General features: G+C 43.4%; 1 protein-coding gene across 5 annotated transcripts in view; it reads left to right on the top strand.

Annotated features, from left to right (window-relative positions):
- VPS13B (vacuolar protein sorting 13 homolog B) overlaps positions 1–7,158 on the top strand; it is a 1,086,122-nt gene extending 1,078,964 nt beyond the window's left edge. For 3 of the 5 annotated variants that reach the window (XM_088442693.1, XM_088442694.1, XM_088442692.1), the window contains exons 60-62: positions 1,786–1,888; positions 4,260–4,509; positions 5,654–7,158. In XM_088442693.1, the coding sequence (XP_088298819.1) occupies positions 1,786–1,888; positions 4,260–4,509; positions 5,654–5,902 (602 nt within the window). In that variant the 3' untranslated portion in view covers positions 5,903–7,158. The remainder of the gene's footprint in view (positions 1–1,785; positions 1,889–4,259; positions 4,510–5,653) is intronic. The other 2 variants (XM_088442691.1, XM_088442689.1) reach the window with 1 other exon arrangement.
- The last annotated feature ends 10,573 nt before the right edge of the window (positions 7,159–17,731 follow it).

Genomic DNA, 17,731 nt, shown 5'->3' with positions numbered 1-17,731 from the left:
AGTTGTCCTGGATGTTGGTGCTGTTTTGTATATGGCCTTATATGTCATCAACCAACATAGGGACTGCGAGAGTGGAGCAGCAGGACAAGAACACTTTACACTGATATTTAGTCTGGCCACTATACAGTGGCAAACGCTCCCGTTGTCTCCTGGCACCAGGTGTAAGGCTGAGGCACCAGCTGAGATGCCCGGGACGGGGAGCAGGCAGGTGTACAAGACCAGGTCTTTGTATTGTGGCCTAAGCGCTGCCTGTAGCATTAGAGGAGCAGCAGACATGGCTATACAGACAGACTGCACAGCTGATGCCCCCTCCATCCTATCTGATTACACATTCTCGCTCCTGAATTGAGTCCAACTCTTTATGGAGATGTTTATCTCTCTTCTCCTTTCATACCTTCTATCGTTACTGCTAAATATGCCAATCCTATGTGACATAATCAAGTGAGTCCTTATTGAATAAACAGTAACTTGTTCAGTGCCAGACTCCTTTATAGTCTCTCTGGTTAAGATTTCTTTATGTATGTAAAAATGTTTGTCAGAAGAAATATTAACCAGTAACTAAGACAAGTGTAAGGGAAATGTTGGCTGTACATCATGACATGGAGGCGATGGAGCCTGTTTGGACCCTGGGGTCTGTCTCTGTACCAGTGTCCTGAAGTCTATGCTGGCAATCCCCATACATTCTATGTTTCCAGACCCATGGCCTCTGATCCTGGGGACTTTGTATACTCTGTCCCTGCTCTACGCTCAACCTGTCAGTCACGTATCACTAAATAGCTACCTAGTAAACACTCGATCTCTGTCCCTGCTGCAGCACTGGTCAGTACAGTGAGGGATGGGTCAGTGTAGGAGACCTTGTTCCCAGTGCTTAAGATAAATTGGGGGGAATGGGGGAAGTCCTTCACTCCCAGTGCTGAGTTCAATGTTCCGCCATTACCACTTCATTCAAAATAGATTGCAGGTGTGGAAGTATGGTTAGGGGAACATTGGTAAGTAATGGCCTTTAGATTTAGCAGTGATCATTATAGCTATTGGGTAACACAAAGTTATAAATCTGCCTTAATTGACTATTTACTCCTACAAAAGTGTCATTGACAAATCCTACATAACTGCAAGTTCTACAGCACTAAAGCCGCACACACAGATTCCAATCCTGACATCCAGGCTGCATGTGTGTACAATTTGGCAGCATGCGTGTGTGACCAAATCGCACAGATTTGTCTGGTTAGTGTTTTGGGCAAAGACCAGCCACGTGTGTTTTTTATCTATAACTGCGCACACATGCACATAGTGGTCATTGCCTGGTGTGTTCTCTATCCTACCCTCATATATCTGACTGATGTCTTCCCCCCACTTACAGCCTGGTGTTTCCTGTGTGGCGTGCCTGAGCTGTCCTGCCATGCAGTTACCTCATTTCCTGGTCATGCTATAGATTACTAGCATCAATAATAAAGACTTAAGATTAAACAAATCAGCCAGAGCAATATGGTTACGACTACACTTTGGGTTTTAATTTAATAATGTTAAAAGCTCTTCTCACACTGCTCTACAATGCTGTATAACTTACCCAGGAGGTAGGTAACACTCCCTGTTTATTTATTATTGTTTTTTTGCTGCGCTGGTATTATAGGCCGGTATATACTCCAGTTATAGTATGGTGGTGCAGATTGCTATGTAACACAAGCATACCCATAGTTAATGTGGTCATTAGTGTGCGTAGTCCCCCCATGACAGGTATTATGTTCACTGTATTTAATCCCACTGTCTCTCTGTTTTCTCGCACAGGAATATTACACGGGGCAGGTCTCTCTCAGCTCCCCAAGCAACGCTACCTGCCCAACGATCTGCAGACCCACCAGGCGCCCAACAGTCATGTGAAATATGTCTGGTAATGATATAGCCATATTTATCCTTCTCTTACTAATGGGTATACATGGGGGTTGAGTACGGGATGCCGGCGGCAACAAAACTAACAATAACTCTTAACCCTCCCCCCCTGCAGCCTAACCCTCTGCCCCTGCAGCCTAACCCTAACCCCCCCCGCAGCCTAACCCTAACTCTCCCCCATCGCAGCCTAACCCTAACCTTCCCCCTAGTGCCTAACCCTCCCCCTAACCCCAATACTTATCAGTATTGTCAGTATAGGAAGCCCTTTTTGGCAGATACTGTGTTATATTACATGGCTTGGCTCAGGCTACAGGCGTCACTGTTAGCCATATAACTAAGGTGTCATGATGCAGATACCTATTGTTTGTAGCACTATAATGACTAGTGACATATATTCTGAGATAACTACTACAGCCCCACAATGTAGTGACAGGTATTCTGAGATAACTACTACAGCCCCACAATGTAGTGACAGATATTCTGAGATAACAACTACAGCTCCACTATGTAGTGACAGTTATTCTGAGATAACTACTATAGCCCCACAATGTAGTGACAGTTATTCTGAGATAACTGCTACAGCCCCACAATGTAGTGACAGATATTCTGAGATAACTGCTACAGCTCCCCTATGTAGTGACAGTTATTCTGAGATAACTACTACAGCCCCACAATGTAGTGACAGGTATTCTTAGATAACTACTACAGCCCCACAATGTAGTGACAGATATTCTGAGATAACAACTACAGCTCCACTATGTAGTGACAGTTATCCTGAGATAACTACTACAGCCCCACAATGTAGTGACAGTTATTCTGAGATAACTGCTACAACCCCACAATGTAGTGACAGTTATTCTGAGATAACTACTACAGACCCACAATGTAGTGACAGTTATTCTGAGATAACTACTACAGCCCCACAATGTACTGACAGTTATTCTGAGGTAACTACTACAGCCCCACAATGTAGTGACAGTTATTCTGAGATAACTACTACAGCCCCACAATGTAGTGACAGTTATTCTGAGATAACTGCTACAGCCCCACAATGTAGTGACAGTTATTCTGAGATAACTGCTACAGCCCCACAATGTAGTGACAGTTATTCTGAGATAACTACTACAGCCCCACAATGTAGTGACAGTTATTCTGAGATAACTACTACAGCCCCACAATGTAGTGACAGATATTCTGAGGAAACTGCTACAGCTCCACAATGTAGTGACAGTTATTCTGAGATAACTGCTACAGCTCCACAATGTAGTGACAGTTATTCTGAGATAACTACTACATCCCCACAATGTAGTGGCAGTTATTCTGAGGAAACTGCTACAGCTCCACAGTGTAGTGACAGATATTCTGAGGTAACTTCTACAGCTCCACTATGTAGTGACAGATATTCTGAGGAAACTGCTACAGCTCCACAATGTAGTGACAGATATTCTGAGGTAACTTCTATTATTTATTTAAAGATTGGAAATAATTCATATTATTTCAAATGCTTCAGTACTGAAAATATAAGCTGCATACAGCACTGAGATGGGCCTGACCTCTGCATTGGGGCTCTTCAGTGTTTCATGCTTCTGACAGAAAAATCACTATGCAGGTATAATGGAGAGCTTATCATACAGTCTCTGATGGGAGTTCAATGGTTCATGTAACATAAACTTCTGTGAAGTACTTGTTTGCTTCAGCTATTTTCCTGCTGGACCTAAATACTGTATACTGCCCAATCATGAAATCTACTTGTGTGGTACCGACAGGATTGCATCTTTTTATTTCTTTTTTTTTAAGTTATGGTGATACTTCTATAAAGAGTTTGGTCTTAAAGGGATTTTCCATCTTTATACTACTTTAATTTATTGATTTGTACATGCTATTGTGCAACTATAATTACATAAATTACTTTATCTCCCAGGCTTCCCTACCATAGCTGTAAGGGGTGCAGCTGCTTTGGGGCCCAGAGCTGAGGGGGCTTATCTTCCTTGTGAAAATTAGATGTGTTATATAAATTTTTTACCATAGGGTGGTACATAGGAGCCCTTACAAACTTGCTAGGGGGCCTTCAAATACCTAGTTTTGCCCCTGATAAAAGCCTTTTCATTGCCCTTAGATGTGACACAGCTCACCTCTGCTCTTTGCATTGGTCACATTTGTAGTCACAGAGAAATTCACAGCACAATAAAAATACTTGGTCTGGATGGTATAAAGTTTTTTGTGAAAACACAGAAGGAGCTGGACAAATGAAGCGATTAGAAGTAAGAGCAGGATGGAACGTACAAAACTAAGGAGGATAACCCCTTTACGGTAACAGTAAGGACGGCAATAGCTGATAGTGATGGTAATTATAAACGTATTCTGCTCTTCAGGAAAATGCTCCAGTCTCTGGGCAGACCTGAGCTGCATATGGCCCTGGATGTGGTTATTGTCAGTGGCTCTGGACAAGAGTATGTCGGCTGCTTGCTGCTTACGTCAGAAGTGCTCTTTGTGGTCAGTATCAGCGAGGACACCCAGCAACAAGCCTTCCCCGTCACTGAGATAGACTGCATGGAGGAGCGAGGAGCGGAGAATTGTCTCTTAGTGCAGCTGAAGCAACAGCCGGTAGCCAGTGAGCAGGAGGTAAGTGTTACACAGAAATATCTGGTGTTTTGATTTTGATGAAAACAACATAGTTGTGCAATTTGGTGGCTCTACCAATATTCATGTGGAAGCCGTTTATTATTTTGTGGTAACTAGTGACACTGCTGAGTTCTCACTGACCTCTCTGGTCAACCGGTGACCACTCCCCACTGATTACCACCTCTCACTCCCAACTCCAAGACTTCTCCCTTTCTACCCCAACCTATGGAACGCTCCCCCTCATTCTATAACTCTCTGGCCCAACATTCATGGTTTCAAACTCCCCTCAAAACCAACACCCTAGCCTGTTGGATATCTGCCTGATCTGGTCTTCCCTCCTACATCCTTAACCCTTTTGTGCCTCCCCAACAGCCTCACTCCTACTCTTTCCCATAGAATTTAAGTTCTCACATGCAGGGCCCTTCTTCCTATTGTTTTATCCCTCCCATTATGTTCACTACATCAGACATTTGGAATGCGTTACTACAATGCCTACATTTGTAATTATGTATATTTGTTATTCTGTTACTTTGTTACCATGTTTTGTATCTGTGTCCTGTATGGTGTTGCGAAAATGTGTCTCTCTTTATAAATAAAGACTAATAATAACAACAGCATACATAGGCACCAAGGCCATCTCTGATACATGACACAGATAGGCTACAATTACGTGGGTATGAGTTTGATAGCTTTCTCCACCGTGTATTAGGACAACTTTGAAGCCGCGTATACACTAGACGATAAATTGGACGATTTGAACGATAATGATATCGTTATCGTTCATTGTCCGCAATATCATTCAGTGTGTATGCCGTCAACGACCGGCGATGCACGCTCCCACTGGTCGTTGACATCTTTCATCACCCGTACTTGCAGGGCAACCTGACGATATCGTCAGGTACTGCAAGTAAGGGTTTGAGGGAGGGTGACGCCACTGAACGATATGCTCAATATCGTTAGCGACATTGAGTCCGGCACTGCAGGGCAAACACTAGACGATATCGCTCATGGAATAAATGTCCTTGTATTCAATAACGGTTCTATAATACACGTTTTACATTTTTGTCATGTATTTTGCAACAAAACAAAGTCACAACTATTTGTATATGAATTATTAAACCTGGCTATATCTACTCCCTTGCAGGCTGACGGCACTAGAGAGCGCCTCTCCGAACAACAGTACAGCCGACTGGTGGATTATGTGGAGAAAAGTTCTCCTCACCTAATCCCGAGTCACTCGTCACTGCACATGGCATCCCAGGTGGTCGCCGCAGAACCTCCTCCAACCAACACCAAGACATACAAGTTCCTAGTGGAGGCACCATTCGCCCGAGTGTTCATTAGCAAGTTCAAAATGGTGAAAAATAAGGCTCTCCGACTGGGATTTTACTGATTGTCTACTGTCAAAATTAATTAACAATTTGCACAAAATATATAGAACTTTGGGAGTAAATTGTGCTGGGCCTCATCTCGCAACCACAGTGCGTTAATGCGCCAGTTACTTTTATTTATATGCGTGTATTGCAGATGATCAAATGGTAACAATTATCGGGAGATAAAGCTGCAGATGGCAATTTTGTCTTTTTCTCCACTTCACTGTAAATGTGAATAATATCTGCGATGTACATTCCTGTGTGAGAGGCGGAGTTTCTTAAAATCGGAATATATATTATTTCCTGACCACAGGTGAATTTATCTGATGCCCCAGGTTCCATTGGTAAGTCTGCGAATGTGTATTACAGCCTCATAGGCAATATGCCATTAGGAAGCAGGGATAAAGCACATCTTTAGTCTAGTCTTTGTTTCAGTAGTGTAACGTCCATTCAGATGTCGCTGTCAAAGATTGGAGGCTGCCATTTTGCGGCCTATAAATATTTATGAGAGAACAGCCAGGACCTAGTGACCTCACTGAGACCCAAAGCACCTCAGTTCTATCTAGCTCCTGGTGGAGTCACATATTGTATTCTCTGTAATATTACTCAGCGATGGCTGTAGTTCTTAGTGAATTGATAAGCTGCAAGTCCCAGAAATGACTGGCTCTGCTCTGTATATAAAAGGTCCGGTCATTCTGTTAGCGATGTCTTTGCATTAAGTCGGACAAATACATTGCACTTTATGTACCGATATATTGAATTTCTTTTAATATTGTCTTGTAGACCCTCTGTAATATTTTTCACCATTATAAGACCGGTGTCTGCAGTCTCAGTCTATTTAATGGCACAGCTTAAATAATGCAACTGTAAATATCGTCTTAGGATTCAAAATGTGGGGTGGGGGACTTTGTAAACTATTTCATAGAACCGATTCTTATATATTACCATGTATTGACTATATTTGAAGAGAAATAAAGTGAAAGAAATATGTCCTGTGTCTTTAAATTCTTGCGAATGTAAAATGACGGAACTGCTACTGAAAATAAAATGTATATTTAACTGCTACGAGCTGCCAAAGTATACAGTATACACATATACAGCGTTCTCCTAACCTTAATATGATTGTCGTTGATTTGTAAGGCAGCAGCGCTTTATACTGGGGAAAACAAAGGATACATAACACAGGGTCATACAAGGTAGAGAAATGCAGACAGTAAAACAAAGGGTAGGGAGGGCCCTGCTCATGAGAGAGCTTACATTCTTATAGGAAGTGGGCATATACAAGTAGAGTGAGCTTGGCACAGAGTGGGGGAGGGGGGGAGATGTATCAAACCTTTGAGAGAAATATAGTGGAAAAGATGAACATAGCAACCAATCAGCTTCTGTCATTTATCTAGCACAGTCTATAACTATGGCTGAAGCTGATTGGTTGCTATGTTCACTTTCTCCACTTTATCTCTCTCAAAGGTTTGATACATCTCCCCCTGGGACAATTAGGGGTTGCATAGATGGGAGTAGGGTAAGCACTAATAAACAGATTTGTTTCAGAGAGCATTTAAAGTTATGAAGGACGATTCAGCTTTTTCAAATTATGTGGCCTCTTAATATGTATTGTCTGACCATCTCGCCCTGCACCATACAAAAATTATACTTTCCAAACTGGCTCGAAAACATGGAGGTGGAGTGCCTTCAAATAATGTGGCCCCATAGTAGCTATTTTCTGACAATGGGCAGGATGTAATAACTACAAAAATATGGTCAACCCTCCAAAAAACTCGGAGGTTAGCTGCAATCCCCATATACATTAAAGTGGTCTGCATTGGATATCAAAGATATCTGCTGTAGACTGCCAGTTCTGCAATCCCCATAGAATTCTATGGGCCTGCGATGTGCCGTAGCTTATTCTGGGTTGGGTATGGATGCTGGCGCTCAGAATCCCGATACCGGTATCCCGACGGATAGGATACCGACACCTACAGGTAAGTATCCTAACCCTACCGCTAACCTATCCCTCCCTCCCCGCAGCCTAAACCTAACCTCCCCCCTACCGCAGCCTAAACCTAACCTTCCCCCCAGCCTAATAATTTCCCCTAGTGCCTATCCCTAAACCCAATACTTACCGGTAGGATGCTGGCGCCGGGATTCTGACTGGTGTCGGGATTCCGGCGCTGGCATCCCGACCACTGGGATATGAACAACATCCCCTTGTGACTGATAGGCAATGCCATCTCTATATGAAATTGCCTATAGAAGCCTATGGGCTTCTTACTGCAGAATACCAATGAGAGTGATCAATTAATGGATTAATGCCGAAATAAGAACCAGAAAGTGTTGCTTTATCAAGAGCTTATCTTGAAACGCGTTGGTAGTTGAACACCGTCCTGGACTCAGCCGAAGTGACTGAGTCCAGGAATTTCAGCACAGACATTGTTCAAGGCGCATTTCTGGTTACATCTGGTAGGAGGCTTATCCACTGTTTTACCCTTTTTATGTTCTGTTTGTTAATTTTTTTTAATATTTATTAATAAATGCAAAATGGTATCACATTATCTGTACTGTTTCTATTTTTTTCACGGTCTTATATTTGGAGTGAATAGACATCCAGCCAGTGATTAAAGAAAAGACCTCTCATGATATGCAGATTAAATCGTTATGCTGGGCATACACTGTGAGATCTAATATCTGTCAGACCGACAGACATTTTATCTGGCATGCTGACCCTATCAGATACTGTGGCCATACGGGAAGCCGATGGACAAAATCCCGACCCCCGGCGGGAAATCATACCGATTCCGGCCATACATGGAGATCTTTGTGAAGGAACAGGAAATGCTGGGCTGTCAGCCACGTTGGCACATACACTAATAATTTCCCCTAGTGCCTATCCTTAATCCCAATACTTACCGGTAGGATGCTGGCGCCGGGATTCTGACTGGTGTCGGGATTCCGGCGCTGGCATCCCGACCACTGGGATATGAACAACATCCCCTTGTTCCTGATAGTCAATGCCATTGCCATCTATATATTAAATTGCCTATAGATATATATATATATATATATGCCTATATGTGGCCGACCAATTTTTGGATCTTTCTGACATGCTGGACAATTTCAGCATGTCCGACAGAAGTATAATTACTGTTCAGTCGCAGCAATACACTGGTCATTTATCATCCCGATCAGCCAATAATTCACTGATGATTGAATAGTGTTTGCCCGGGATTGATGTATACTTGGACGTCTCTTGTCGCACGTTTCCTGCATGAACACTAAGTAAATATTTATCTATATTTATCAATTCACCAAATTACTACATTATCTTGTTTATTATCTTTAGGTTTAATTTTCATATGCTCCATATGAACTGGGACTAGGGGAATGTTGTTGTGACCATATCTCAGAAAACTCCACATTGGATACAGATCTTACTGTATGTATACTATTTTATCTGAGTGGCGCCCAGGACTGTCTCACCCTACCTTTTTGTTTCTGTATTATGGAGGGTTTTTGGTGATACCGTAGATTAGGCTTTTCTAGGCTGCCCCGAGCGCAGTTTTAGCGGTTTATGTGTATTTGTTACACTTACTGATCTATACACAAAACCTGATTTGTATTTCTGGATGCAGTTATCCTTATATGCGCACAGACCCCCGTGTTTTTGTTTTTAGTTTTGGTTCCAAATCTTCGTTGTGATGGATATTTTGGATTTCTTTATAAATGTATGAAAAAACATGTAACTTGGACCTGTTTTTGTTCCTACAGTATTAACATCAATAACATTATTTTCCAGTAAATTTTGACCACCTCACAATATTATTTACACTGATATTGGCCAAAGGCTGCAGCGAGCTGGCTGGCTAAACTAAGCGACAGAGCAGCAGCAGTGGTGTGACTAGGGTGGTGCAGGGCACACTGTGTGACACCATCCGAGTGAGTGACACTAAAATAGCAGTGCTGCTATGCTATTTTGGTTGCACCCCCTTAGGATTGCGTCACGGAGCAGCGCTGCTGAGTGCATCATCCACACTGTGTATGTAGAGGCTGAGGGCTGCGCAGCAGCTTATAGAGCGCTGGGCAACACCCCAGTGTGACGAGAATGGGCGAATTGCTCACGATCACGTCCTCGAAACGTCATTCAACAGTCAGGTCGTTTTTAGTTTGCCAAGAAAATGCCATTGTACAGACTATCGATTCAGCTACAGATATGTGGACAAGCGGTACTGATCAAAGAATAACTTTTTTTACGTCCTGGTGCAGGCGAGGAATTGCTGTTCTGGTCATATAGAACTAATTGTCTAAAACCAGATGCATTGATGGTGGCTATTGGATGCAGATCTAATGCTAACATCATGGCTTCAGTGATCCACTATGCAACAGGAAGGCGGCTGTCCTACTTGGTTCCTCGAGCAAATGATTGTTTCACAGTCAATTGATGTTTGAAATTACTGTACTAGTCTTCTCGGCCCCCTTCTGTGATGAATCACCCCCAGCAGCAGTCCTAGATTCTTGAGAATCCTGGATCAGAAAGGAGTCAGTTAGCCTCTGCAAATTAGTTGCAGGAGAGCTACCTCTGATCAGAAAAGGTGGAAGGAGGCTTCTCTAGTATTACAGTGACAGAAATGTCAGACTCACACATAGCACTAATGTACACTCTGGGGGGCAGATGTACTAAGCTCTGGAAAGTGATAAATTAAAGAGTGATAAAGTACTAACCAATCAGTTCCTAACTCATTTCTCAAACACAGACTGTAACATGATAGTTAGGAGCTGAGTAGCTGGGGATACACCTAGCAAGAAGGTGGTGCATGCAAGGTTATAGAAGATGCCTGACTGTGTTTGGCCCTAGCTCTCTCAATAAGCATTCTACTGCATGAAAAAGCAGCAGCAAAATCACCACTCGCTGTGGTAAAGTTGATGGGCACATGACCACCCCTGTAAGTTGCCTCTCAGAACCACACACCATAGTAGAAAGAATATGATTAAAAATTAAGTATAAGTTTCTGTAGTTTTTTTTAGGCACTAGGAAAAAAGTATTTTTATTTTTTTTAATAGCAGGAAAAAAGGTATGCTTTGGGGAGCAGCTTTCACAGACCCTGCACAGTATACTATTTTTGGACAAATAGTTTTAAAATCACACTTTTTCTTGCCCACATACAGTATACAAATGGCAATATACAGAGAGAAGTGCAATTGGGCGGCACTCCAAGGCTCATAAAAGTGAACCAAACTGTGTTTTTTCAGGCATCATTTCGGGGTCAGGAACCCCTTCATCAGGGGTATTCCAGTGATTGACAGCAATCTCACTCCTAGAGAGTGCTGAATCTGCAGGTAACCACAGGGTGTGATGGCCTACCATATATGTATTTAGCAAGGAACACGTCCATTAAGACATCAGCCTTAAGATCGGATTTTCATTGCTTTTTTGGAGTTTGAGTGGAAGAATTACAACAGGTTTCTGAAATTTCCAATCATGTGTAAGAAAGGGACAAGTGAAACCGTAAGGTTTTTTATCTATGGAATTTCATTTTTTGTAAAAAGTCCCCCCCCAGCATAACCAGCACTGGGCTCTTTGAGCTGGTGCTAGTTCAGAAAATATGGGAGCCAAAAAACCGTCAGGGGTCCCCCATATTTAATGAACCAGCACCAAGCTCTTGGACCTGGCAGTGGTTCTAAAAATATGGGGAGAAAATGTCATGGGGTACACCATATTTTTAGAACCAGCCCCGGGTGCCACTCGCTAATACTTACCTTAAGCCCCGCTGCCGTACACATCCATTCCGCCCGGCTGCTCCTCTGCACTATGGGAGACACGTCATGACGTCTCTCCCATAGTGCACTGCGTGAGCCGGAAGCTGGAGCTCACGAACGAGCTCCAGGCTCCGGCTGACACTGCGGGGAGGGAGCTGGGCGCCCGCTGGTTGCGCCAGCGGGCGTCTCGCAAATTATGCCTCCCTGCGGCGCCGGGGTTAGGTTGGCCGAGGAGGCAGAACTGGTTCCGTCTCCTCCTGTTCACATTAACCCCAATGGGTGTGGGGGCCCTTTAGGTGTGGGGGCCCAGGGACGATCGCCCCTGTCACCCCCCCTTAATCCGGCCCTGCTAGTGTCTGACAAAAACACACAGCAGCCTGTTTGCAGTTTTCTTTGCACTGGATTGCAGGTAACTTGCTAGCTACTCAAACTTGCCTAGTTTTGAAAAAGCATTTCAGGCAGAGTGTGAAAGCAGCACCTATGAGCGCGGCGGTAAAGTGGGCGTGTACTGCTACATCTGAGAGGCATGTCATAATACTGATTTACATCCAAATGTAAATGAGCCCCAAAGCTAGTAAGATCTACTTGTTGATGAGAACATACTGATATATTACAGAAAATACATGTAGCCATAGGGATCATTGTGCCTTATAACCAATGCAGGGAAATTATCCTAATGATCCCATTTGAATGTATACATCTCTGTTTTTTTTCTATATAACAGCTTCATAAGGGGGTAAGATGCAATCAGGGAGATTGCTGGACTCTTCAGGGAGTCAGGGAGATTGCTACTGTTTCAGGGAGTGTCCCTGACAATCAGAGAGTTGGCAAGTATGTATCTACTGTGTCTGATAAATCAAACATACATGAAAGACAAAACGAAATACCCGCACAGATATCAAATTAAATTGGTCGTTCCCTAGTAAACTGGTATATTTCAATTATCACAGTAGGGAGGTGCACCCAGGAAAATAGATACAATCGAATACAAGAAAGAAGAAAATTATTCCTATATGGGGCACTCCTGACCCTCAGTAGTAATCCAACAGTAATGTTCACAGCAAGATTAGGATGTAATAATATTAAAATATAATTTATCTAAAATATTGGCAGCAAAATTTAATTTCATGAAAACACAAAGTGAAAATAAAATATTTAATGATCTCTAAAACTCCAACGATATCAATATCCTCACCTCAATGGTTTATCTAAGATTCCAAATATGATAAGTAGTCACATATTGTCACTATATATAATAAACCTAATAAAGGGTCCTCTTCAGGCCGATTATTATGGACAAAAATAAATTATATAAATATCATGTAATTGTCATATATTGGTCTGCATATTAATTAATGACCATGTTTAATATATTTGGTTGGCACAAACTGGGAATAAATGAACACAATATAGAGCAGTGGTAATGTTGATATAGTTTAATTACTTGCCTAACTGAATCAATGTAACAATTCATTACTCATCTGTTATTCCTTGTAAGGGTATATTGTTGAGATAGTTGATTTACATATATTTAGCAACCTCATCAACTGATCCAGAGGTATATTCAGAATTATATATATTCACATTGCTCCATGGAATATATATTATTATTTATTATTATTATCCTTTATTTATATGGCGCCACAAGTGTTCCGCAGCGCCTTACATAGTACATAGAACTAATAGGTGAACAAGAAACAAGTAACATACAGTACATTACAGTACAGGACAAGGACACAACTTATATACATTGCTGAAATAGTGATTAAAGCACTCATAATAAGCTGCCGGGAATTGGCGGTCCCGTGTTAGGTGCCCTAATGGGGAGTAGAGAGTAGAAGAAAGTGTAAGGAGAAGCACATGAGGGAAGAGGTCCCTGCTCGTGAGAGCTTACATTCTAAGGGGAGGGGCAGACAGACAGGCGTGACACAGAAGGGGAAGATGGGAAGGAAAGAGCATGAGGTGGGTTAGGATGAGTGCTGGAAGGCCTTGATGAAGTAGTGAGTCTTGAGAGCCCGTTTGAAGATTTGTAGAGAGGTGGAGAGTCTGATGGGTAGAGGGAGAGCATTCCAAAGGTAGGGAGCAGCACGGGCAAAATCTCGGATGCGGGAGTGGGAGGAAGTAATCAGTTGGCAAGAGAGGCGGCATGCATTAGTTGAGCGAAGTGGGCGGGCGGGAGTGTGAAGGGAGAGAAGGTCAGAAATGTATGCGGGAGAGGATTTGGTGAGGGCTTTGTAGGCGAATGTAAGAACCTTGAATTGGCATCTGAAGAGGAAGGGGAGCCAGTGTAGGGCTTGAAGGAGAGGGGAAGCAGATGTAGAACGTCTGGAGAGGAAGATGAGCCGAGCAGCAGCATTGAGAACAGATTGTAGTGGAGAGAGGTGAGAGACCGGGAGGCCAGATAGGAGAAGGTTACAGTAGTCCAATCTGGATATGACCAGTGAATGGATGAGGGTTTTAGCGGCATCCTGGGTGAGGAAGGGTCTAATCCTGGAGATATTTTTTAGGTGAAAACGGCAGGACTGTGAGAGGTGCTGAATGTACGGTTTAAAGGAGAGGGAGGAGTCTAGGATAACTCCAAGGCAGCGCACTTTGGGGCTAGAGGAGATAGTTGTGCCATCAATAGATAGTGAAATTGTGGAAAGTGATGTAGTGGAAGAGGGTGGGAAGATGATCAGCTCAGTCTTAGACATGTTAAGTTTAAGAAAGCGCTGGGACATCCACAAAGAGACAGCAGAGAGACAGTTGGAGATACGGGTAAGGAGCTCAGGGGTGGAAAGGTAAATTTGAGTATCATCTGCATAGAGATGATATTGGAGGTCAAAGGAGTTAATTGTCAACTAAACAGACATATTATTGTGTGTTGTTCAGATGTTATTGCTATTATCTAAAAACCTCTTGTCCCAGTCCAATGTTTGGGATATTTCTCATATGTAAAGGTTTACCCCATATAGATATCGGAGGTTGATGATGTTTATATTTGGATAGCCACTCTCTATATAGTATCTATTTCCTTCGTTCACTTGTTATAAAAGCTCCCTGATATATAGTATTTGTATCTTACATTATCACTGTAATCTTCAGGATAAGCTTAGTAGTCATGTCAGTATTAAATCACAGTGTTTATAACTACTGCTGATATATGATGCTGGCATTAATGCTCTTAATTAAACTGCTCACATCAGCGCTTAATGCAGAGTCTCGTGTGTATCATTCTGGTGGGAGCAGCTACATATCCTGACATGGTGAGGAAAAGTTACACAGCAACTATTTTGTGTCAATCAATCTGCATTTAACTATGTTACCAAGTAAGTATTACACAGTCTTGTTTCACAACGCTGTCAGTGTAAAACAAACAAACATACATACATACAGGGGTCTATTTACTAAGCAGTGTTAGGAGACAGAGTGAAAAGTGATAAGGTGCCAGCCAGTCAGCTCCCAACTGTCATCTCACAGGCTGTGTTTGAAAAATGACAGTTGGGAGCTGATTGGCTGGCACCTTATCACTTTTCACTCTGTCTCCTAACACTGTTTAGTAAATAGACCCCACAGTCATTTACAGTTACCCTACTCCATCTACCTACTACAACTCTCTGTCCTAATGGCATTTTGTTAATCAACCGCTACAGCCCACAATCTTTCCGTACACTCTCCTGTGTGAAATGGCGCCTGATCGTGAGCGACTCTCTTACATGCTGTCTATAACACATGAGATCCAACATTTCCGGGAAATTGACGTTTCGCCTTCTTCTGAGATCTGATCTCTGTGAGAACACCCGAGCCGGGACATGGCTTCACTCAGAAACCCCAGGTTTGAGTGATTTGGGATTTCAGCAATCCCATCGCGCACATCTCTAATTTATACAAATCAATTCTACATAACTTTAGGAATTAGTAACTGTGCGGAGCAGAAACTGCAGATCATACTTCCCAACATTTATTATCTGCGCCCGGGGAGAGGCCAGGAGAGCAGACACAGCTGGACACTTTGAGGGGTGGATCCGGGTTTCTATCATTAGGCCCCGCCCCTGTGACGGCAAACTGCAACCAATTACAGGAGCGCGAGGAGGGGGGGCAGGACTAAATTATGCGGTTTTGCATCATTTAGCCCCAACCAATCCATACGGAGACGTGAGTCTAGGCCATTATCTCCCCATGCTGGAAATACGGATATTCTTCCGGGGATACAAGAGGCACCCCAAAAATTTGGGAGCTTCCCGTAACTTCAGGGAGGTAGGTATGTATGCTGCAGATTCTGCACCCACATTTGCTTGTTCATCTGTAAATTGGAAAATGACGTTTCTTCCTGCAGACTTAATTCTGCAAAGAGACAGTAGATGGCAGTATTGACAATGTATTTCTTCTCCTATTGTGCCAGACTGTTATAGGTTGTTCATGTATACGAGCCTGGAAAACAGGTACCCACGTATAAAGTGTTAGCTGGGTTATATATGAAGGTGTATGTTAGGTGTGTGAGTGGCTATTAGTCCACACAGCAGACAATTTAAACAGGTCACAGGTTTATTAATCAGGTAGAAACAGGTGGCTTTAGACAAAGGATTAATCAGGTACAAGGATGCAGTTACAGTGCTAGGTGCAGCCTGGAGCATGTTGGAGATGCTGGATGCAGTGGTGTAACTAGGGGCTCATGCCCCCCGCGCCGCCGGCCGCGGTACAGGCCCGTCCTAGAGCCGTATTCAATTTGAGTGGATCCACGATACTTTTCCGCCTCCCAGACTTTTCGCCTACATCATTTGTTTTTTTGTAGGCGGAAAAGTATCGCGCGTGTGCCCTCTTATCCCCGTATTCAATTTGAAAGTACACGAAAACAGGACCTGCAAAACTTAAACAAGCGGAAAGTACTGTCAGATTTGGGGAAATCAGCCTGACACCCCCCAAAAGATGCTCTGATATGGGGGTTAGCTATGGTACCCCCCGATTTGGCTTGCTGAAGGTATTTGGTGTTTTTTAAACGGGCTCAATAGCTGCTAAATAGCGTTTTTGTATACATGGTGCAGAATAGTATTCAGGAGGTTTTTTTGCAGAAAATAACTCATCCCAGCAAATTTGGGGAACTTGAAAATGGGGGGGGGGTCAGCATGCTTAAAGTTGCTAAAGTTAAGTTTAAAAAAACCTGAAAAATCCACCTGCCGCAAACCCCTGCAATGAAAAAAACACCTGGGGCGCACTTGGGGACCCCCCAGAGTCAAGTTCGCTAGTTTTTATCTTTGTCCCCCAACATTTTTTATTTCGCCCCCAAATTCAAAGTTATTTTTTGGGGTGTCCTTAAGTGTTTTTTTTTTTTTTTTTTTTTTTTTGACACAGTTTACCTTTGGGGGACTGTCTGAAGGCTGCACGGGGGTTCCCACAACGTTGCACCCCAAAACCCCAATTCTGCACTTTTTTTCCGCCTGCAATTCATAGGCAAAACTTTTCCGCCTATTACATTGCATTGACTTTCCACCTAGGCGGAAAGTCTTTCAAATTGAATATGGCGATACTTTTCCGCCTGGCAAAATGACATCATCGGCGAAACTTTTCCACGGATTCTGGCTTTTTACCTCAAATTGAATACGGGCCTTAGTCACTCAGTGTAGAGCAGACCACAGTGAGTGCGGTCCACACTACAGTTACACATCGCTGCAGCGATGTGTGTGTTTCAGCAGCCAATGAGAGTCCGTCTCATTGGCTGCTGCGCCCACTGTCAGAGCCAGGCTGGAGCTCACTCATGAGCTCCGCCTTCCGGCTCCTGCAGTGGGCAATGGGAGAGACGTCATGATGTCTCTCTCATAGTATCGAGCAGGACCGCACGGGAGGACGGAGGAGCAGACAGCGGCGGGCACGGAAAGAGCGGGGATTCAGGTAAGTCAGTGAGTGTTTTGTGTGTATATCATGTCTTTGTTTTGCACTACTGCCCGGGAGCACTGAATAGGGAGAACCACTATGGGGGCACTGCATAAGGGGGTACTGTATAAGGGGCACTACTGGGGGCCTGCATAAGGGGGTACTGTATAAGGGGCACTACTGGGGGCCTGCATAAGGGGGTACTGTATAAGGGGCACTACTGGGGGCCTGCATAAGAGGGACCACTACGGGGG

This window comes from Taudactylus pleione, unplaced genomic scaffold (assembly GCF_031769625.1).
Source record: "Taudactylus pleione unplaced genomic scaffold, aTauple2 ptg000314l, whole genome shotgun sequence".
Taxonomy (NCBI): domain Eukaryota; kingdom Metazoa; phylum Chordata; class Amphibia; order Anura; family Myobatrachidae; genus Taudactylus; species Taudactylus pleione.
Note: the sequence above shows the minus strand (reverse complement) of the source record. Positions and strands in the feature narration are given on the sequence as shown.